This window comes from Poecile atricapillus, chromosome W (genome assembly GCF_030490865.1).
Source record: "Poecile atricapillus isolate bPoeAtr1 chromosome W, bPoeAtr1.hap1, whole genome shotgun sequence".
Lineage (NCBI taxonomy): Eukaryota > Metazoa > Chordata > Aves > Passeriformes > Paridae > Poecile > Poecile atricapillus.
This window is the reverse complement of record NC_081288.1, coordinates 32660102-32682647: the sequence shown is the minus strand read 5'-3', so window position 1 is coordinate 32682647 and position 22546 is coordinate 32660102. Positions and strand designations below refer to the sequence as shown.

The 22546-nt window shown below is 40.9% G+C and overlaps 1 protein-coding gene across 2 annotated transcripts in view; it reads left to right on the top strand.

Annotated features, from left to right (window-relative positions):
• The window catches only part of LOC131592171 (death domain-containing protein CRADD-like), a 79447-nt gene extending 64669 nt beyond the window's left edge, over window positions 1–14778 (top strand). Inside the window, exons 3-5 of one of the 2 annotated variants that reach the window (XR_009280527.1) lie at window positions 11595–11952; window positions 13774–14029; window positions 14602–14778. Coding sequence is in view for 1 of the 2 variants with exons in the window: in XM_058863492.1 (XP_058719475.1) it covers window positions 11595–11890 (296 nt within the window). In the remaining variant the exon portion in view is untranslated. Of the gene's footprint in view, window positions 1–11594; window positions 12099–13773; window positions 14030–14601 lie in introns of those variants that run through there. The other variant, XM_058863492.1, reaches the window with a different exon arrangement.
• Window positions 14779–22546: the final 7768 nt, after the last annotated feature.

Genomic DNA, 22546 nt, shown 5'->3' with positions numbered 1-22546 from the left:
AAGCAAAGAAAAAATCCTTTCTTAAATTTGTTTTCCATTGTTACCTCTAAGAGGTTCCTGTGATGTCAGGAACAGTTGTCAAGGAAATAACAGTCGTTTTCTCTTGTTTGTAGCAGATTTTCAGGTTTCTTTCCTTCAAGGACACTAATATCACTTGTATTTCTGCATCTGGGGGACAGAAGAGATTTGTCTAGTTTTTAGTTTTGCTTTTTACTTTTGTTTTAATCTCACTTAGATTAGACATAGCTGTGCAAAAATCCCAAACCAAGTATAACAAATCTTTTATGGTCTGTCGATCTTCGAGCCTTTTCATTCTGTTGTTAAAACATTTTTATTTCTGATTCATTAGGTACAAAAGCCAAAATGATTGAAATTTCAATTCTGGATCAAAGTCTGGCAGCTAGTAAACTACAAAACTAAGAGGGAAAACATTGTCTATGCATGAGACATGAAAATTAACTGCTTAACGAAAATATTTTTTCAGATGTTTAGGTTTTTACGTATGAATCATCCCACTAGTAGTAGCATGAATCTTCTACAAACAGCCTAAGTAATGCAAATGTTTGCTAATACCTTGTTTAATTTTGAACTGACTTCAGTTCCTTTGGCATAATGCTGTTCCTGAGTGAGTAGAAGAGTAATTGGGTCCTTAGCCCTCGAGTGCATGGTTGCAGCTGTGAGTCATCTCCTTACTTTCCGTGCTGTCTTGGGATCTCTAATGACGGCAGAGGATCAGCGCGTTGTGTCACCCAGCACTGGCCATGTCACAGGGCAGCCACGAGCCCCACTCCTGAGCACATGCTGCGGGCTTTTCTGTCTGTGCTGACTCAAGGAGGAAAAAGAAGTGCTCATCCAATCCCTGCTGGTGTAAAGTGCTCTCTGGACCTCGGTTTCGGAAATTACTTCATCCACACTCCCATTTTTACCCTTTTCCCACCAGGGTCAGGTGACAGATCCATAACCAATTTGTGGAAATGAAATTTTAAAAAGGGAATGAATTTGACTTGCATATATCTCAGACTTCCATATATTTTAATTAAGATTTTGAAAAATTAGGGAGGTTTGTGTATACATGTACATACATACATACATATGTGTGTGTGTGTGTGTATACATATATATGTACATATATATATATATTTATATGCGCACACACACAAATGCATTCTCACATTTGCTTTACAGATAACTAAAAGTCTCGTGGCTGTGACCTTCTAAAATTACAGTCCTATTGGACAGCTAAAATTGCTGTTGGACAGTATGGATCTGTGAAACCAGCCATGAGGTTCTAAATTGGTTTCTTGCGTATCTTCCACTGACTTGGCACTTGAGAGGGCTGGTTGTGATGCTAAGCCTTCCATTCATCTGAAAATGGAGAGACGCAAGTGACGCCACCTGAAGCCCTCCTTCCTGACACCTATGGAAAGCTCTGTCTTCTGACTCAGGCTGTTGAATTGCATTTGGCAAGCCAGGCACAGCAACTGATGGTAGCTGAGCAGTGTATTTTAGTACTACTACCTTTTTTTTCCTGTGTATTTTGAAATGTCAAAAAGTCTGCTAAAGTTCATAAGCATTTAGAGTACTGATACAAAAAATGGAAGAAGAAAAGAAACCAGGAGGGGTCTACATCCGTGTTGCTTATGGCATTTTGTGAAGTCTTTACACCTATGCAAAATGTCTGTAAGGAGACACTAAACTCACCTGTTGCACTTTGTTTACTTGTTTTGTATGGATGTAAGTGATTAAATAAAATGCCAAGCAGTGGAGGATTCAGCAGAATGATAGTACTGTTTTAGCTTGCTGTGAGTGGCTTGTTCTATTAATACATGTTTGTGGTCAGGAAGGAATGCAGTCTCACTTCGCTATAATATGTGCAGTATTAATTTTGGTTTGACACCTGCCAGGCAAAGATCCTCACCAGCCAAAGGCATTCTTCACAACTGAGCTCCATCTGTCATGCAGATCTTTGATTCTGATATTTCTAATGACTCGAGCCAAAGCAAAAAAGAGGAGCCAACTTGAGGAAAAAAAATCTTGAGGAGGAACGAAGAGTTCTATCAAGGCTAAATAAAATGGCTTATTGTCACATTTAGTTTAAGTCCTGCAAGGGAAACATGTGTGATATATTTTTGTTTTAGAAGAAAACAGTCCTTCATACTGGTAGTGTCATTGTTGTTGTTGCATGAAAGGAATATTGATAGCTAAAGTTCAAGCACATGATTTTATTGCTGAAATGCTGTAGCTTTTAGAAAGATTTCTTGATAGGAAAGTTGATAGTAAAAAAAGTTTACTCACTTATTGTACTCATCAGATTAAAAGCCTAAAGAGTCTTTGAGTCTTGCATGCAAAGGAGCAGCAGGATTAACACTTGCCTCAGCTCTTTGAAAGACAGCTCAGGCTTTTTGAAATAAGCATTCAAGTAACGTCTGTCAAAAAAAGTTAGCTTCCAATCCCCTGACAAAAGTTGCATGATGGTTTTGTCACCTCACTGACAAAACAATCATTAATTGCTCCAGTTAGTTTTGTTTTTCACTTAGAGTGGGTGAATTAATCTGTCAGAGCTGCCCAACCCACACGGGTAAACATTTGCCTCCTATGATACCATAAGAAGTCTACAACAAATATGAATGTATTTTATGATCATCACAACTTCATACAATCACCCACTGATAATTTTTTTTTATTTATGATAGCATGGAGAAGAAACTTGACTAAGATAAATTTTAGCTCTGTGGACTTCAGATCTATAATTAATGGTTGAAAGTTCTGTATAATCAAACACCATTCAATTCACTAGGAACTGCAGAGCATTGAAAGCCATAGAAATGAAGTGATGTTCTTCAGAATTTGATTTTTTTCAGCATTATTTGTAGGCTTGACTGTTGGTGTGACTGCTGGCCTGTAAAACAAAAACTCTCTACTCTTTCAGACTAGCCGGTGTCTTTGTGATGTCTAGTAGTTCCTGAAAGCTTGAATGTTCCACAGAACCTAACAATTGAGTAGATCTTTCTTTTTTCCCTTAGTGTATTGCTGCATGCTGAACTTGTTCATGCATTTATATCAAAGGTACACTGCAAAGATGCCATCATTAGCTGTGATTTCAGTATTCATGTATATTGCTTATGTATAACAATATAGAAATTAATAGGAAATATCAATCAAATTTTACTTCTACATCAGTGTCTAGAGCAACATCAAATGCAAGGTCTAAAGCCACAGTATGATTAAATCCAGCACTGCCTGTAATGTTAGGTCATCCTGCCTGAAAAGAGTAGACATTATATTATGTTGTGTTTCTGTTTACTTTGCATAGGTGCTCTTTTCCTTGCATGCATCTGCAACTGCCATTTATTCATGAAATTAATTACTTGATCTCATGGTATGCAGCAGCAGATTAAAAAATGTTCAAGAAAACTGTGTAGCAACTGAAACTGAATAGTGGGAATACGACGAAAAACTTTTGTCATGAAATCTGAATGTTTATGTTTCAGATTTACCAGTCTGCTTCCCCATCTGCAGCTACTAGGCAGTCCTTAGCAAGTGATAAAGAATATATGAATTAGCTGCTGGTATTGAGCCAAAATAGAAACATTTGTGTTCTTGAATTGCCTGTAGACTTATAAAATTTTATGCTGTTTTTCTTACCCTAATACCCAAAATGTACTTAATGTCATGAAGTGTGGTGTTTTAGAGCTCACAGAGGAGAAGAGTTGCCAACAAATGAAGATCTATGTACTTTTTAATTACACCACTAATGCAGAGTCCCAGCTAGCTTTCAGCAGGAAGGAGCTGACTTTGGTACCTGAGGTAGATTGTGCTTCACTTCAGGGAAGTGCCATCAATTTGATTACCAAAGGATCATGGTCACAATTTATTCTGCATATTGGCAGTCATATGTATGGTAGATTCCAATTTGTTAAAAATAAGACAGAGAAATTAGTATATTTCAATGCAAGTAATAAAAACCAGCACAATGAGGAAGAATGGAGCCAATCTTAAAAATGTATTTTAATATTTGCTTTCATTTTGATTAGTACCTTTCATAATTTAATTAAGATACTTGGAGATGTAAATTACCATGACAGAATTATGCTTACAAGTACGTGTTTTATGATCACTAATTGACAGAAGTTGATTTTATTAATGCAAATTCCATGTATAATGTTTGCATTCATCAGATCAGAAGTTACCAAGTTACAGAAACTGTGAAGCATGACTACTCATAAAATTCTCTGATAGATTTGTTTTACTGTAACATGGTCAGCTGAAAAAAAATATACTGCTTTTTAAAGTATATTTTTTATTTTGGGTGTTTTTCTTTCAGTGTATTCACTGTAGAGATTCCATTCTGTAGGTTACTCTGGATATTTAACTGGCCAAGATTTGAATGGATTGCATTAGGAAATATGGTATATATTCTTAAGAAGATATTGGATCTGTTGTTTCTACAAAGGTGCAGGTTTTCCATCACCAGGATTTTTCCATCACCAGGATTTCCCCATGCAGACTCTACTCTGTGGGAGGAAGAATCTGGATTTCCCAAGCAGAGAACAGAGATCAGCTGTTGCTTGGTAGTCATCATCAGATGGTGTTCTCAAGTAGCCTGAAATGGGATGAAGGAGGTCGGCATCTCTTTGGTAGTCGGCAGGAGCCTTTAGAGGGGGCAACCAGCACAAACAAGTGGAACAGCTGTCACAGCCTCCCACCTTACAGCTACCCATGTAGCTGCTCACTGCTCACATTTAGCAGGAGAGACAGAAACAGCTATGCATGTGCTAAAAGCAGGAGAAGGCTATACAACTTCTCCAAGTTATTTTACTCTTCTTCCGTAAGTGAATTCTAGCTGAGTGTACTTTATACATGGAAAAATATCTCTTATGGGGTCTGGTATCTGTCTGCAAATAGTACAGTTCAATTTTTCTCACTCCTTCATCAAACACTCTTTAAAATCTACTGAAACCAGGAGGCGGATCTGGTGGGTTTGAGTAGACTTTGGATGGGCTGAGTTGATCCATGATCCATGCTGTTTGCAGATGCATAGAAGATATGTATGTGCTGATACCTAGAAGAGAAATATTTTCTCCATGTTATCTGGAGCATGATTATTTGGAGCTGTTGCAAAATACTAATGTTCCCTTCTTGGCCTTTGAAGCAGTCTGGTGTTTAATTAGCAACAATGACAACAAGATTAAAAAATAACACCCAAATTATATAGTAGGGGTTGGTTTCTGGATAGTCTATTTTACTCTTTTTCATTGATTTCATTGATTAGCAATTTGAACTTGTTTCTTGTGTTTAAACAGATCCCAAATTGGATCCTAAAGTTCACTGAAATGAAATAACCTTATAATCCTTCATGACAATTCTGACTTGCACAGGCGGGACTAAGTGCTGGACACTCCATGAAGACCTGCCAAGTATTGTATGTGATAATTTCCTGTCTGGCACTCCAGTCCTTCATGGCTGCAGGTTGGCTTACAAATTTGAATGTGATGTAGGAAGAGACAGGCATTTATTTGCCTGCAGTTTCACCTGTTAACAGTGCTGAACAAGAAAGCAGCAGAGCAGCTTACAAATGAAGACTTACTGTAACCTTTCATCTTCTTTTCTAACAAATCAAGCCAAGCAATCCCCTGCAGTTACCCAACAACTTTTTTTTCTAGCCTTCTCACCAGGATCTCCACCATAATTTTGCATTTTACTTCAATTATCTGTGGCACTTACTGGGATCCCTCAAAATGTTTCTTCTCTGCTATTCTTTTCATCCAGCATCTCTAGCAGCTCAGGGAGGTTGCAGCTCCTAGAAATCTGCAGTCTCTCCATTAGCGGGAGCAGCTCCTAGAAATCTCCAGTCTCTCCAGGAGCATTACGTAGTGTCCTTCAGTTCAGGTTCTGCAGCCCTCGCTGCTCATGAAAGCCTGTCCTGTCCTGATCTGCCAAGTGTTGTCTTTGTTCATGACATACTGTCACTATTGTGCTCATGACAAGGGGATTTTACTCTAAAGCAAATATACCTGTTTATGTGCAAGTTGTTTACTGTTGTGACATTCAGTCAGTAAATAATTTTTGTAACATAGCACAGCTGCCAAAACACACAACACACAGCCTTGGCAACCATGCCCCTTCTGTACCCAGTGCTGGGTCTGTGGCTCAGGCTAGTTAAATGAACAGGCTGGAGGGAAGCAGAACCTCACACTAAATTCATTATTATGTATATTTTTCTTTAGCTGAAGTGCCCCACATGCCACTGATGGCATGTTAGCCATGATGGCTCTGGGGAGCTCCAGAGTCCCTTTTAGCTGAATTTCCTCTAGTAACCAGGGCCATGTGCTCCTCTGCTGTGGGGTGTTGTGTGTATACATGTACCTCTAGTAGCTTCTGAACCTCTTATCCAACATCAAGAAGCCTGCCTATTTGCTGTTGAAGAAAGGAGCAGTTTCATGAGTGTCTTCAGAACAGGTAAGCAGCTGGAGAAGACCTGAAGTCAGCTCTGTAGGATTCACATCCTGGGGAGGAAGTGAGGCTTCTTTGGTTTGCTGCTTGTAGAACCTCTTAATCTAACTTTACCACTTCTCAGGGAAGAACTGTTCTCCAGATGCCAGAAAAGATGATTAAAGAGGACTCTGAAATGCTTGCTTTGAACTCTTCAGAAATCATGACTAGTATCTGATAAGAGGATTAAGTGAACAACAGTTAGCGTCTTGAGTCCAGATCACTGAAGGACTCCATACACCTAGCAGGAGGAGATGCTGTGGCCAGATGCATGCCCAAGTAATTACTTCTCTTTACAGTCCCTTTCCAGTTATGCAGGGTCTGAAGACCAGACTCACCAACATGTTTCTGATGTCATTATATAAAAATTAGAGCATTTTCCTAGCATTGTTCCTGCCAAGGGCTCTTGCATGCTTGATTTCAGCATACTGCTTGATTCCCAGGAGAGTTTTCTCTCAAGCCAGTGCTGTTCTGGAGGCTAGGAAGCATTCTTGACCCTTCCCAGGGAAATCTTTATATTTTTTCTGTAATGATTTACCAGAAGAAATGGAGTATGTCTGGGCATTAGAATATGCAACTCAAGAGACAACTGGATTCCCATTTCCTCTTCCACGGCTCCTTCTTGTCTTATCCAACAAGTATGTACATGGTCCTTTTAAGCGGATAAAATACAGAGGCAGTGCTGGAAGCAAAGACCAGTCTGCAGAAACACCTTTCCCAACAGACAGGTTTATTAGTTATAAGATAAAAGATGGGCCATAATATATCCCTGACTCTTCAACTGTCTTCTGAACTGCCTGTGGCATTGTTCTCGTAGGATTAGGCAGCAACCGACTGAGACCTTTTCAGCAATTTGGATTCAGGTGCAATTTCCATCCAAGTCCCTTTTACACAGCAGGGAGCAAAAGCCAAAAAGTTGAGTTTGTGTTAAAATGTACTGACTTCACAGAGAAATCTATCTGAAACTCCAATAAATGCTTTTGGTCATGCACAAAGAAGTCACACATACATGGAAAAGGGTCCTTTAGGCAAAACTGTAAGGCATTTTGATTCATTCAGCAGTTCTGAGGAATCAGCTGGGTACTTTGCAGGTTATCCAGCAATGAATGCCTCAGCTCCTTTTGCTGCTGTCTCCTGTGTGGACTTTATCTTACATCCTTCCATTTGTGCCAAGTGAGACACAGCTAAGGTGAGCTTGTTTACCATCCCCCTGATTTTTCCAGTATCTTCTTGGAGTCTCCTACTTAAAGCTACAGAGTTTCCAAAGAAAAAGAAATGCAAAAGCGGTGACTCTCTGCCTTTTCCCCCTGTGTTTTTTGTATCTTTGTTACCTGGGTGACTGTTTTGTCTGGTCTGTATCTGTGATACTATTTATATCTATGTCTTGTGTTTCCTATCCACACTCACCAGCACCACTGTAACTCCTGTTTTGTGCAGTGGTCTGGAAGTACAGATGTGCACACAGGCCAGAAGTTGTCAATGTCTCCTGGTTTTTAACTAGAACAACTAGGATAAAGCTCAGTGTGGATGAGCTTCCTTCACCAGCAATGGGGAGAAGCACATTCCCTCATGCTACAGCTTTGAATAGAAGGAGCTGCAGGTCTTTGTGAAGTTTCAGCTTCACAGCCAGAGTGGAGAGTGTCCTTCCCATCTCCAGCCCTAGGGAAGGGGATTTTCATGGTCCCAAGAACCATGCCAGCCAGCTGGCTGGTGGTCCCAGGAGAGAAGTTCTGCACCAGGCTGGCTCTCTCCCCAGCACAGAGCTGTTGTCTCCTCATTCCTCAGGACCTTAGTGGCTTCAGCATGAGCAGTGAGACTTCAGCCTCTAAATCTCTGCAGAATGTGGCCCTGGCACCTTGCAGCCCAGACCATGGCCACAGCTGGACACAGTGTTTCACTTGGTGTTCTCGGTGGAGGTGACAGCAGCACAAGTTGCCTACTCCAGAGCATCCCTCAACACCCTCTGGTGGTGCCTCATGCCCCACTTCTTCCACTTCGCATTTTTAACAGTGCACTCCTCGTTTTGCTAAGCAGAAGCTCTTGCCTGACAGAAGCACGTACACCTACTCGTCAGACCCACCTAGAACAAGAAAAACTTGACCTTTTTTTTCAAAAATGAGGTCTCAGTATCCTAAAAGTACCTTTCAAATGCAACAGCAGGATCTGTATAATTGAAACTTTTTCTCTAATCTCATTACCTCCCTCAGGCTGTTCCTGACAAGCGGAGATTATAAATGAGAGTTTGTAGTAAACATAGCTAAAATAAAAGGTATCTTTAATATTTTTGCAATATATGCAAAACAGTTTGGGCATGAGCACAGAGAACTCATTTCTATTTCACCTCAAATACCATTAGGTTTATTAAATTAGGAGTGACATTAATCCTAGAATTTACCCAGATCTTTTTGTGATTTTGCATTTGTCATAACGGAAAGTTCTCACTAAATATTTCTCTATACCTCTAAATAATATTGTCTGTCATGATATATTTATCTCCGATTTTCCTCAGTGTTTTTGTATCAGAGCTGAAAATGAGCTATCAAAGAAAAGAAAATGAGACTGAAATACCAGTCCTTTGTATTAAATTTAACATTTGGCTTCTGTCCCAGAGTTTTCCACATCCATATTAGAATCAGATGGTAGCATAAGATGAAAAGATCTCCTGGATGGGTTTTATTCTGATCCTAATTAAAGGGATGATAACAGACTGAACGCAAGATACTTATTGTAGTAAAAAAAAGCCTGTCTAATATCAAAGGCTGGATGGACAAGCTGACATGTATTATTGTTAGGCCTTCCTTCTTGATCACATTTCAGTATCGTAAAATCATTCTGATAGTGGATGTGACATATAAAAACTTTAGTGTGAGAGCAAAAAGCCCAGGCTGGCAGGTATTACTGCTGTGGGTACACACTTAGTAGCTGACCATAAGCCAAGGAAAGGGTTTAATATCAAAAAGTATTGTTGGTGACAGCACAGTGTAGATATATTTATTTTATTCTCAACTATTTGCATTCATGAAATACACTGCCTTGTCCTGACTTACCTGTGAAACTGGTATCACATGTGATGTGACAGCATAGGGCAGTCCCACTGGTATTGCTCAGCCTTCTTCAGAAGTTGTGCATCCTCTGCCCTATCCACAAACCAGCACTTGCCCCAGATTCCTTTGGCTGTCTGGAGACAAAAAGATCAAAGAGACCTAAATAGTCTTCAGAAAGCAATTTTCTCTTTACTCAAAGCAGCTTTGTATAGTTCTTGTGTATTATTTGGCTGAAATTATACAAACATTTGCAGGCTCTGGATGTTCTATGCGAAAACAATTATTTCTGATAAAATGAAGGAATGTGCTTTCTGGTATTGCTGTTCTGCTGTAGTGGAGACTGTGAGCATGATATTGGAGCAATAAATTAGATTTTGCAAAGCAGCATTTCTGTAGGGAGTCTGCTGCTTTAGACCAACAGGCTATAATCAGCATTTTTCAAGGAGATATTTTGCCTGTGTTTTTTTGCGGTATCTTCAGCAAGAGAAGTAGAACAGCAATTGCAGACTGCATTGACTCTTCATTTCAGCTTTTGATCACAAAAGCTATTGAAGAACAAATATACTTTGTAGGTATTTTATGCTGGTTTTCTAAATGCACCTTTTTAAAGGCTGGCATGTGGTTTGAACTTACAGGAAGAGAATCATTTCACTGGCACTGGCTGTTTACAGCATCAGCGTCAACATTTGAGCTTATACCCAGTTCTCCTTTTACACTAAGTGGAGAGAAATGTGCACATTTAGAGGAGTTCAGTTAATTAATCTGATTATTTTAGACATCTTCTTTCCAGTGAGAGGGTTTGTATTTTAGAAGAGTCTATTTCTCTTCTCAGCAGTCATTAATCCTAGCATATTTAGTTCAATAGGTGTTATCTGTAGTTAGGTGAGCTGGATCTCACACAGCATGTTTCTGAATAGCACTGTATTCTCACTTGGCTACTAACACTGTTTGTATGAGTACTTTCAGGATTTTATTTTAATTACCAGATTATTCAAGGGAACACATAAAGAGATCAGTTGTGTTTGTAAGAAATGCTTGCTTCAGTCCCTACAAGATTTTTACTGCTGATAATTACAGCTATCTTAATGCTTCCTATGAAAGCTGTTTTGGTAGTTGAATTGATCCTGTCCTCCTCTGGCACCAGTTTAATGTGAAACATCTTTTTGGATGAAGAGTGCATTCTCTTGGGTATGTGGACAATCCTATGGGACTAAACATCAGGCAAAAATCTCTGAGAAAAAATGGGACCTCCTTGCATTCTCCTGAAAACATCTTCAAGGAGCTCAGATGAATGGAGCTGTGGCACATACATGCCTGCTTTCAGGAGTGTTATAAGAACTGGGCTGAGGGATAAAGAAGCATAACTTGTATTTGTGAACACTGTTGATGCCCTGTTCATTTGGGTTCACCTGAACCATGCTTATAGATTAATTCAAATAGAGGAAAAGCCCTCAAGGCTGGTCTCCTCAAGATGAGTTTGCTATACATGACAGGGCAGAATAGGTAAGTAGCATCTTAGGACAGAATTTCCTTTGAACAACCCTCAGAAGAAAAAAAGAGTAATGCCTATTAAGTAAGAGATCAAAGTTATTTGTGAAGTGTATAAATGGAGTCACAGAATAGGAGTAATAAGGAATTATTGGTCCCATGTTTGTCACTATATCATACTGGTGCAAACACATTGAGGATGATGGCTGCTGGAAACAGGTTCCCTGAAGACCTTTCTTGTTCACTACCCTGAAATCTATAATTACTTCTGGAAGTCTTGGCTTTGGTGTACAGTTCTGATGTCTGGATTACTGATATCCAAAATCACAAGGCTCCCTAGTATGGTCTACTGAGCAATAGTTTTCTTCTGATTAATCTTCTGGTTCATTACATAATTAATTTTTCTAGGTAAATATGTATTCTGTTTCTTTAATTAATTAATTCTTTCACCTCAGCCTTGCTCATGCTTATTCCCTCCTTTGTCAATGTCTCCCATTAATTCTTGCAGCATTGCCTAGTGACACACATGCTTTTTCTTTCTTTTTTTTTTTTTCTTTCTCTCTTTTACAGACATAACTGAAGTTGCACCATGCATTTTGAAGATGTCACCGACAGATCAGCAGTTGAACAAGCTGGCGAGGAGGCTGGGACCTGAATGGGAGCATATAGTTCTGTGCTTGGGTTTGTCCCATACTGACATCTATCGATGTAAAGTCAATCACCCTCACAACCTGCAGTCGCAGATCGTAGCTGCATTTGTCCTGTGGAAACAGCGTTTGGGGAAAAAAGCAACAATCCAAAGACTGCATGCCAGTCTGATGGCAGAGGAAGTGGATCCTTCAGTGATACAGTACATGCTTGAGTGAAGACATGCTATTTATTCAGAGCTTCCACACATTTCATTAAATTAAGTAACGAGAATGGAAATGTATGTTGAAGATCGGATGCCTCAAACTGTAAAAAAAGTGGGGTTGGGAACTGTGGTTTTATTAAGCTTAAACATTACAGTTTTCTGTGGCATCTTATGACTTGTAATTCTTTTCATGCCAGATTAATTTTTAGCAGACATTAAAAAATGGATCACTCTTTCCTGTTCCCTTTTGTGCTGTTTCAGTGGGGATTTGGGTGACAAAGTTCTTGCAAGCAGGCAGGCCTGCAGTGAGTTCAGCAAGGCTTTTGATTTCACTGAGGGCACAAGATTTGGTTTCACTTATTTTCTGGACTATGTTGGAGACTTTTTACTGCTGTTTCATGCTAGTTCCCTGATATTATAGCAAGAAATGAGACTAATCACCATTACTAATTTAACAATTTTACAACAGTTATTGCAGGTGGCTAATTTCACATTTATAGAAGTATCACCACGTACAGTTTCTTGCTAGGATAGATGGCTGTCACTTTTGTCTGCCATTGAAAAAGGTCCTAAGTGGAAGTAGCAGGGCTGTAGTGTGCTTGTGAGGGTTTCTGCAGTTATTATTTAGTGGGTGTAGGTTTCTGCAGGCAGGCCCTATGTGCATATGCCATGTCACAGGTGGGGAGTTCTCAAGGAAGACACACAGTAGAAAAGTGACCAGAAGTAGGCAAGAACCAAGTAAACTGAGCAAGAAGCAGCCTAAAAAAGTTGTCCATAAATAAACTGGGAGACCTTCTGGTGCCTGCGGAGTCTTTGAACTGTGCTCTGTATCCAGGCAATCTTGTTTCATGGTGAGGTCAAACATCCATAGGCACATTGCTCTGACCACTGCACACCCAACAGGATAGTGAATTTTTCAAGTCCTTTCTGGTCAAGATGAACTTCCCACTATTCTCCCTCCAGCTTTCCTCAGCCGTCCACCAGGCTTATTTACTTTTTACCAGCTTTTCTGCACCTCATGGGGCAGTTTTGGCACTGCTGTCCTCAGTTCTTTGCCAGTGTAATTGTACCACCAATGAAGATATGATTTTATACAGAAAAACAGTAAAGTTTGTGCTCTTCTCCTCCTCCCCTTCTGTCATGGGAATTTTATTCCTGCTGGAAAAAAATACTGAGATTTTTGCTGACCAGGCAAGTGGAGATCAGTCTGCAGGATACCCAAAGGCAATGGGAGTGACCAGCTGCTCCCTGAGGCCTAAAGCTAAGAGGCAGAATACATTTTAATTCTCCCTGAGCAATTTGCTGTGCAGTAAATGAAGAACAGAATTTTGATGCTGAGTTTCTAGGTCTATTTATGAATAAGTTACTTTAGACTGTTTCATCTACAGAGTCATTGCCAAAGAACTTCCCATCCTTCAAAATTTGCTCTAATTTCACAGCTTAACAGCCTTGTCTGAAGTCTTTACTGGGGCAAGAATGAACTTTATTGCTTTTTATTTTTTTAAATTTGTTAGTTTTATACCTAAATTTTGAAATACATAGGAAATTAGAAAAGACAAAAAGAATTTAAAGAAATCCTATGTGCCTTGGTTTTTAGAAGCATAGAAACAGAAAATATATCCTGGCAGGATCTGGCTCCTGCAGGTTCTGAAGCTATCTGGTAATATTTTGGTTTTAATCTTCTGTATACAGTTATGACCCTCAGTAAATTGTGATACTGTTATACCTCACTCAGATCTTAACTAATCATATTCAGATCTCAACTATTCATATCCTGCTTCCAGAGATTAACTGTATCAACAAATTCCAGATAAACAAGCTAAATTAATTTAGGGTTTGGGATTTATTTATTTTTTCTGTTTCACAATGCTTTAATGCCAACATGTTCTTTTTTAGGTGGAGAACCATCCCAGAACAGGTGTACAGACATTTGGCAAATTCATATGAGCACAGCCCAGCACAGGGAGTGGGATGAGGACTTTGAAGCAATTCTGCCAGTGAGATTGACGGGAGCATGGTTTGCATATTAGGGAGGAGAGGCAAAGCAGTCTTCCTGACAGCAGTTCGGAGGAAAAAAAGCTAGAGATGGTTGACAGGAGAAACTACTGAAAATGTGATTTAGAGGAAGCAGTTGACTCCTAGTGTCATAAATGTAAGTACCTTACCTTGCTCTGAACCAGCAAGGACCAAGTCTGAACATAAGACTGGTCTTCAAGGCAGTTCATCCCCAGTTAACTCAGAATGATCACAGTGCTCCAAGGAGGCAACCAGTCTGGGCAGTAAAGGAATGTAATGGGCACACTTACAGGACCCTGGTGCCTTCTTCTCTGGGTGAACTTTACATTTCATGTTCTTCATTTCATGAAATCGTAGGATGGTTTGGGTTGAAAAGGACCTCCAAGATCATCTAGCTCCAACACAACTACCATGGGCACCTTTCAGTACACCAGTTTGCTCAAAACCCCATCCAACCTGGCCTTAAACACTTCCAGGAATGAGGCATCCAAACATCTCTGGGCAATCTGTTCCAGTGCCTAATCACCCTTATAGTTAAGAATTTCTCCCTAATATTTAATCTAAACCTACCCTCTTCCAGTTGGAAGCTACTCCTCCTTATCCTATCACCACGTGTCCTTGTAAAAAGTCCCTCTCCAGCTTTCTTGTAGGTCTATTTCAGGTACTCGATGGTGCTATAAGGTCTTTCCCTGGCCTTCTCTTCTGCAGGCTGAGCAGTTCCAACTATCACAGCCTTTCCTCTCAGGAGAGGTGCTCCAGCCCTCTGGTCCTCTTTATGGCACTTCTCTGGACTCCAGTACTTCTATGTCCTTCCTGTGTATGGACTCCAGAGCTGTTAGCAGCACTCCAGGTGGGGTCTTACAAGAGCGGAGAAGTGGTCACTAATCACTTCCTTCAACCTGCTGGCCATGGCCCATGTCAGGTAATCCATAACTAATATACTTCAGAATCTATTTAATGGTTAAGAAAACAATCTTCAGTTGATAGGAAATTTTATGCCAAATAAGGCTTCCTTTCAAGATAGGCATCTGTCTGAGCATCTGCTATGGGCCACTGGAAACCTGATAGGTGAGTATCATATCAGGTAATTTCTCCAGTTTCTTTAGGTGGGCTAAATGGTACAACCCTTGCACCTGGTACTAAAATTACAGGAGCCACAGCTAGACAAAGACTATAAAATCTGGCTTCTCATATTGTAGAGAAAAGCATATAATTCATAATTTATAGTTGCTTTCACATTCCCAGGGCTTAAATGAATGCTCTAATACTTGAGTTGCAAATATTGGAGGGAGAGGTTTACTTGTTTTATGAGATTGTTTCCATTGCTGCTATTTTAAAATTCATGGAAATGTTCCTATTAGATTCTTCATTTTTATTAAAGCTTGTTTTTGCACTGCACAAATGCAGGGATACATTTAACTGACAGTAGTATTCCTTTAACCCAGTGGATTTTTCCATCCACTTAAAAAATATTTTTCTTTTGTATGTAATGCTTTATTTTGCACAAGGATGCAATTAGGACAGTTTAATTCTTCAGATGTATAGTAAGGCCTCTTATTCTCTCATAGAACACTCAGAAGATCTGAAAATGTTTAATTTTTTCTGCTAATTTAAGAGCAAATATTATTTGTTTAAATCTCATGGACAAGCCTGCAACTTGAGTGTTGTTCAGGACCGAGGCAACTCAGTGAGTTCCCCATCTCTCCTTTTACCTCAAACTCTCTTGTGCCAAAGTTTAGGTGATGACAGGAGACCTGCACAGGGGCTCCTGTCCTCCCTGCCCACTGTGCTTCCAGGGTTGGTGCAGGGGGCAGGCTGGCTTCCAGGGGAACCCCAGTTCCACTGCTTGTGGTGAGGTGTGCAGCCACTTTGGGCTCTGGGATGGAGTGTGAGTTTGGCAAAGGTGAGCCAGAAGAAACTTCACTCTAATGTGTTTAGGTTTCTTAATCAATACTGAAAAATCCTCACTAGTGAAACTTGGTATTATTGGTATCTACTTATTTGTGGCAGAGTTTAGGAGTTCCAGGACAGGAAAGCATAAAATGTGGCCACTTCTGGAGCTTCAAGTGAAACAGATGGCATAACTTGCAGTCCTTGGAAGAAGTCATCATTGATTTTCTTCCTTGGTCTCCAGAGGAGACTCTGACATCCCATTTAACTCTTCTGAGTGGTAAATAAGCTCTATAAAACTGGTTTGTACGCTGCAAGTACAGGTGGACTCTTAACATGGCAATAGGCGAGACCTAAGAACACTAATTCTCACCTGCATAAGCTGTATGAATAATCACAAAGGAAGGATCTTCTCAGGGTAAAAGCATGTCAGACTGCCAATGAAAATGCATTCATGTGTTAACCACTTCTCCCAGATATGGAGGGAAATTTCCATCTGCAGTCATATTTTATGATGGCCATTGATCTATGGAATAAAACATTTTGCAGAAGTCTGAAAAAATAAACAATGTCATATTATAGTTAAAGAAAATAAAAGGCATGCTCATCTAATGCTAAATGTGGTCATGCTGCCGATTTTGTTTCTTATTGGAAATGAAAACAGTCTCTGAGAGCTAATATATAAATATATATAAAGCTGTTTATAAGCTTCCATATTCTCCATAGACATAGACCAATGTCAAGACACAGTAGAAGTAGAGCTAAAAGGACAGTTGATAAAACCTTTGTCTATTTACAGTGAAGATTCAAAATCTTTGTCCAAATTTCACTAAATGAAAAGATTTTTAAATTTCAAGGTGTCTTACTGTCACCTAAGATCTAAAGATATGAAAATAAATTCAGTGTTCTGGCTTTTTCCCCACCCTGAATGCAGTGTCTTTTTTAACTGCTTACCTGAGAAAAATGAGCATTTTCCAGAAACAAAAATACACAGATTAAAAAATTAGTATGTGTTTTAGCAGAATTCACCTCTGAACCTAGCATTTTAGTTGTGGAAAAAGATTAATTGCAATTTTCCTTTGAAACTGGTGGGTAGAGCTGATGATGGCACAGGAAGATTCCTGTCTCTTCTGCAGGAGGAGTCTGCATTAAAACACCTGTATGTGATACAGGTACCATTTCTGAAACCGATGTCTGGTCCAAGCCCCAACAGTAAAAAGACAAAAAGTCTCTTATTAACTTCAGTGCACTTTGGATTAGGCCTTCTTTAATTGGAACCTGCTGAGGCATGGTACTTTTACTATCTCCTTTTGAAAAAGCAGTTTTTTTGGATTTGAGGCAATCAAAAAGAAAGGCAGTTTTGTGGATGTAATAAGCATTCTAGGCTGTGGGGTCCTCTTTTCACTGCCACAAGTACTACTTTGCACTGTTCACTTCAAAGTAAATGCTATGAAAAAGGAAAAAAACCCAGAAAAGTGGAACCATTCAACAAAGCATATTGGTAAGTCTCTAAAACAAAGATAATTTTGGGTTTTGCAATGAGAATAATCCCATAAAACCTGGGATTTGATGGCTCAGGAGACCATTAATACATTAATGGAGTTTTCCACCTTGAGATCAAGGTCTCAAAGCCACTGGTGACCCAAAAGAAGCAAAATGTAATAGAAATCTGTGGATTTTCTTCTTTTTTTGCAACTTTCACATCTGACCCACACATAACCAGTCTTTGCTGTCAGACTTGGGAAAGGGCAGGCAGGATCAAATGAAGCAAGCACTTGAACTGGCCACAGGCCATGAGAGGGATAAACCCAGTAGACCCTGGGGCAGAGGTTCTGTGCTTTGCTGTGGCTGCTGAGATTTGTGCAGAGAGGCCACCGGGTTCTCAGGATGACAGCCAGACCTTCACCACACCAGCAACAAGTTCATTCACATGGAGAGGATGCACAGAGACCTCCTTAGCAGCTCCTTGCAGCACGTGCTCAAAGGCCCTTTCACTGGCTGGTGAGTTATTTCTCTCTCTTGTGAGGGCTGTCCTGCGAAATGTGTGCCTAGGCACTCTATTCAAATGCCCAAGGTCCTGTTTCTGCATGACAGAGTCACCTCCATGAACAGGCTCAGTGCAGGTTAGGACAACATCTTAGCTGGGAGCACTGCTCAAGCTTAGCACCCATCAGCAGTGTTCCTAGTTGAAGATGTATTTCTGGAGTCAGGCTTAACAATATCTTTTTTTCTTAAATTCAGAATTGATCTAGCACTTCCTCTCTGGTTTGGGTTCTGTGCTTGTAGAAGGAATTTTTCCCTGCCATTGGGAAGCTTGCACTTGGTCATTTGGTAGCTGTCAAGTAAGCTTGCCCAGTGGCATGAAGCTCAGGTGTGGGCCTCAAGTGTTAGTCCTTCTTACTTTGAAAATGTGCAATTATTCTACTACCTGCAACTTCTGCATATCATTGTTCACTGTGTTTTCAATCATAAGCTATTTTATTGTTATTTATTATACTTGTCTATCTTTGTAACACTAGTTTTGGGTTATCCTGAAGACAATCATTCAGTTTTCCTTGCAAACTAGAGTGGGGTGTTTTGGGTTTTTTTTACATGTAAACTGAACTCCATTCTCTAGGAAGCAGGTACACAGAGATTCTTACACTGCTTCAATGTGTATTTTGATTTTTTTTAGTGATACTTTCTCCATCAGGAGGGTGAAACTTCCCAGCTTCACCTTGTGAACTCCAGGAAGGGGCTGGGAGCGTTTCCACTTGGTTGAGACCAGTCAGGATGAGCCAACAACTACATCTGCCACCGTGGCACCTTAACTGGAGTAGTGCTGGGGACTCATGACTCAGTCATTGCCCTTGAAAGCCCAACAGGCACACAGCCTTTAAAAAAAATTATATAAAGACATACTAGGAGGAAAAATATAGCATTTAATTTAATTATCTAGAGCAGGCACACCTTAGTGAAACTGCCTTTTATGAGGTACTTTTATTTTTATGTATATATTTGATAGGCTTTATTTAAATAAGAAAGCAACTGAGTAACTAGAGCATGTGGAGGCTTCTGATAAGGATCTGTCTTTCAGGTTATTAAACAAACTGCATAGCAAGTGCTCAATTATTCTTCGAAATGCTTAAGCAACACCTTTTGTTCAGATTCCCATCTAGAATTACCTCCCAGTAAGTTGCCTCCCAGTAATTTCCAAGAAGCAGCATGCGAACAGCACACACCCATGTTCTGGATAATAAAGACTTCTGAGAAAAATCTCAGGATTAATAAACAAGCCACAAAGAGACCTGGGAAACCAAACCTTCTGAAGGAATTTTACTTGCCTCTCACTGAGGTCTCTATGGCATTGGGTCTGATGTCTGCATGTGAAATGAGCCCCAATAATTACATATTCTTGCTCTCCATTTCTGGTCCTGACTGCAACGTTTGAGAAACCACTTTACATTGCAACTTGTGATGCAGACTTTTGGTGAGCAAATTTTGATGAAGGCGTAGTGAGCCTGAGATTGTGTACACTCAGGGTTGCTGTCAAAGCAAGCAGCCATTGCATGGCAACCAGGAGCCCCAAAAATTTCTGCAGAGCAAAGGGAGCTCTGAGAAGCATGGATGTGCTTCTCAGTCACAGTACAAAGCATGTCAACATGGGCCTTGAAGAGGCAACCAGAGGTTTATGTCCTTGTGATACACTTAGATTTTCTCACCCACCACCAAATATGTGGGTCCCACAGAACTCTGAAAAAGGGAAATCAACTAAACCTCTGAAACTAATTGTCTAAAGCAAGAGCCCCATAATATCAGCAGTCAAGAGTAATAACAAAGATCTGGAGAAAATCACAGCGGAAATGAAGTCCTGAGTTTGGCTGACCAGTTTGCTGTGAGTTTGAGGTCTGTGATTTCTCTGTTTCAGCTGTAGACTGAGCTCCCTGTGACTGGTTGGTGGTTTCCCTGCTTCTATATCAGCTTGGGCCTCTGGGGAGTCAGCTGTTGTGCATCTGGTAAAGCCAGGGAATAGCAAGCAGGTCAGAGAGGGACGTGTGTGCATAAGCATGTAGAGGACATAAATAAAGGAGGTCAAGAGAGGAGGGAATATGCTTCAGAGCTCCCAGAGGGCTCTCTCCCAGTCCAGTGCTGCTCCAGGTCCCTGCCTTCTAGTCGCCTGTCCTTAGATGCCAGCACATGCCACAGAAAGTAGGATTTTTCTTTCTCTTTTTTTTGCTTCTGAGTCAGACATTACCAACACAGATTTAACTCTGAAATCCAGCTGACAGGATGGCTCCAGGTTTAACATGCTTTCCTAGAAGGGACAATTTTCACAGGGCTGTGAAATTTGTGAATCACCCAGCTGTGATTTCCAAAAGCTAATTCCACAAGGCGTGCATCCTGGCAAGGTGACAAGCCATGAGAGACTGAAGCAAAGCCATCCTCCAAGAGAAGCACCAGTAGGCACTTGGCCAAGCACTGCTAACCACAGAAAACACTTTTGACTGTGGCCTCCGCTCACCCAGCGGTGGCCGAGGGGTGCAGAGCCACCATTGCCCTACCACACAGGGGACAGGACTGCTCTGACAGTATCAGGACATGCACCATGCAGGGCTGGACAATGAGGTTTGGCCATCCCATCCAATGGGTTTTCATCCTGATGGTTTTCAGGCCATGGGTTGGGAACAGGTCTAAATGCCCAAGCTATTGGGTGCAGTTCTGGTGGAGCTGGAGCATGGGAAGGTCAGGCTCCATTGGCTGGAGAATCCTGCTTGGTCTGAGGCTGTGAGGGACTTGCCCAGCTCTGGTATGGGCCTATGAGTCAAAGCACAGCCTTGCTTCAAGACACTGGCAACCAAAATAGCTGGTTCCTTGGGAACCAAATTAACTCAACAGAAATATCAGCTGCTTCAAAATCTCTCACAACTGTCCCATCTTACAAATGCAGGTTGTTCTCTGAAGTTTTATAAAATCATAGAATCATGGAATAATTTGGGTTGGAAGGGACCTTTAAAGGCCATCTAGTCCAGCCCATTGCAATCAGCTGGGAAACTATTAGACCAGTTTGCTCAGAGACCTGTCCAACCCGGCTTTGAATGGATTGGGGCATCTACCACCTCCCTGAGCAACCTGTTCCAAACTTGGAAGAGACTAAGGGGTGAGTGCTAGGCCCAGTACAGAGGCCTGTGTTCCTGCTCATTCCTCATGGTGCCTTTTTGCTGTATGCCCAAGCTGGGCCTGATGCATGGCCAGTACCACTGTGCCTCCCCTACCATGGAGGAGTGGGTTTGTGTAGACCCTCAGGGTGAACCACAGTGGCTCATATTTCTGACGAGCCCTGCAGAAATCCAACAGTTGAGTTTAAGCCATCCGTGCAGTGGTGAATGCCATTTCCCGGCAGACATTTCTCAGATGATGCCATTGTGTTCTCCTACATGAGCATGTTGGTGAACACTTACGTTTTTAAGGGCTATTACAGCAACAAAGTAGGAGTGCTGAACAATAGCAAGCTAGAAGTGCAGCTGATCAGAAGAGGCAAATGCAGGGTTGCCACATTCACTGCTGTGACCTCTCCTGGGATCATAAGCTTGGTAGGAGATAGAGGAAAAGAAGAATGACAGTGTTCAACAGTGGCTATAACTAACATGGTAGGAAAAATCCAGACCTAATGTATAAGAAATGATCGTATGGCATAACAGAATTGCTCATCTGTTAAGCATTACTAAATGCTTACTATACTAAGCATTGCTGATCTCCAGGAAATGTACCTAGGTGAAGCTGAAGATTTTTAAATCTAAAACCGATGGTATAAATCAAACTCTCTTTAGGCTCCTGCAACAAGAGGAGAAAAGGAAATTGCTTTTCAGCCCAGAAAGCATGCTCCTGGTAACTGATAAACTGGCTGTGACTCTCTGCAGAGTGCATGATGAATAGTGAGAAAGCAAATACCAGAACTATAACAAGACTCCAAAATGACATAGGGAATGACAGCAGCTGTTGCTGGAGAAATATGGGGCCACAGGAGATCCCTGTGGGATGGAAGGCAGTGTGTGGGAGGGGAAACTGCACCATATATGTAAGGGACTGGAGAGTACCTAGTTTGGAACTGTTTGTCATCCAGGGGCTTTCATGTGTTACTGTAGATGTTTAATCCTGGAGCCAGAAGAGATACGCAAAGAAACCCAAAGGTACTGACACAGCCCAAGATGTACCAGCCAAAGATGAGCTGCAGCCTTACTGAGGTGGTGAATGAGGAGGATGGGAACCTGAAGAAAAGAACCCCTAAAAGTTGGAGACCTGACATCATCCCTTCATCAGCTTCACTGACTTTCACCAGCTAATGATCAGGCATGTCTCCTACACTTCTCCTATGGACAGCAGAATGAAGATGGGCCCTACAGGCAGGCAATTCAGCCCACCTTGTCAGGTAGAAGTGCGTTATAACTTCTAAAAGAATCTCTTTTCCACCAACTGTTGAAGGAGCATAGATGACTAGCTTTGGCCAAACATTTGGTGTTAGAAAGCCAAAGGATTTATCTAACTATAGACATCTCCCATTGTGACGCCTACATCAGAGCTGATCCCTGTCACATCCTTTTACAGTCAAGGGAGAGAAGGCAGTGCCTTTTGGGTGTAATTAATCTACCTTTTCTTATACTTTTTTCTATGATGAGATGAATTCACACCCCAATGACTATAAATGATGCCCAGATCAGCCTTAGGTGTGTACATTAATTGAGATCACATCCCTTGTGTCAAATTAAATCAATCCTCCCCCCCCGCC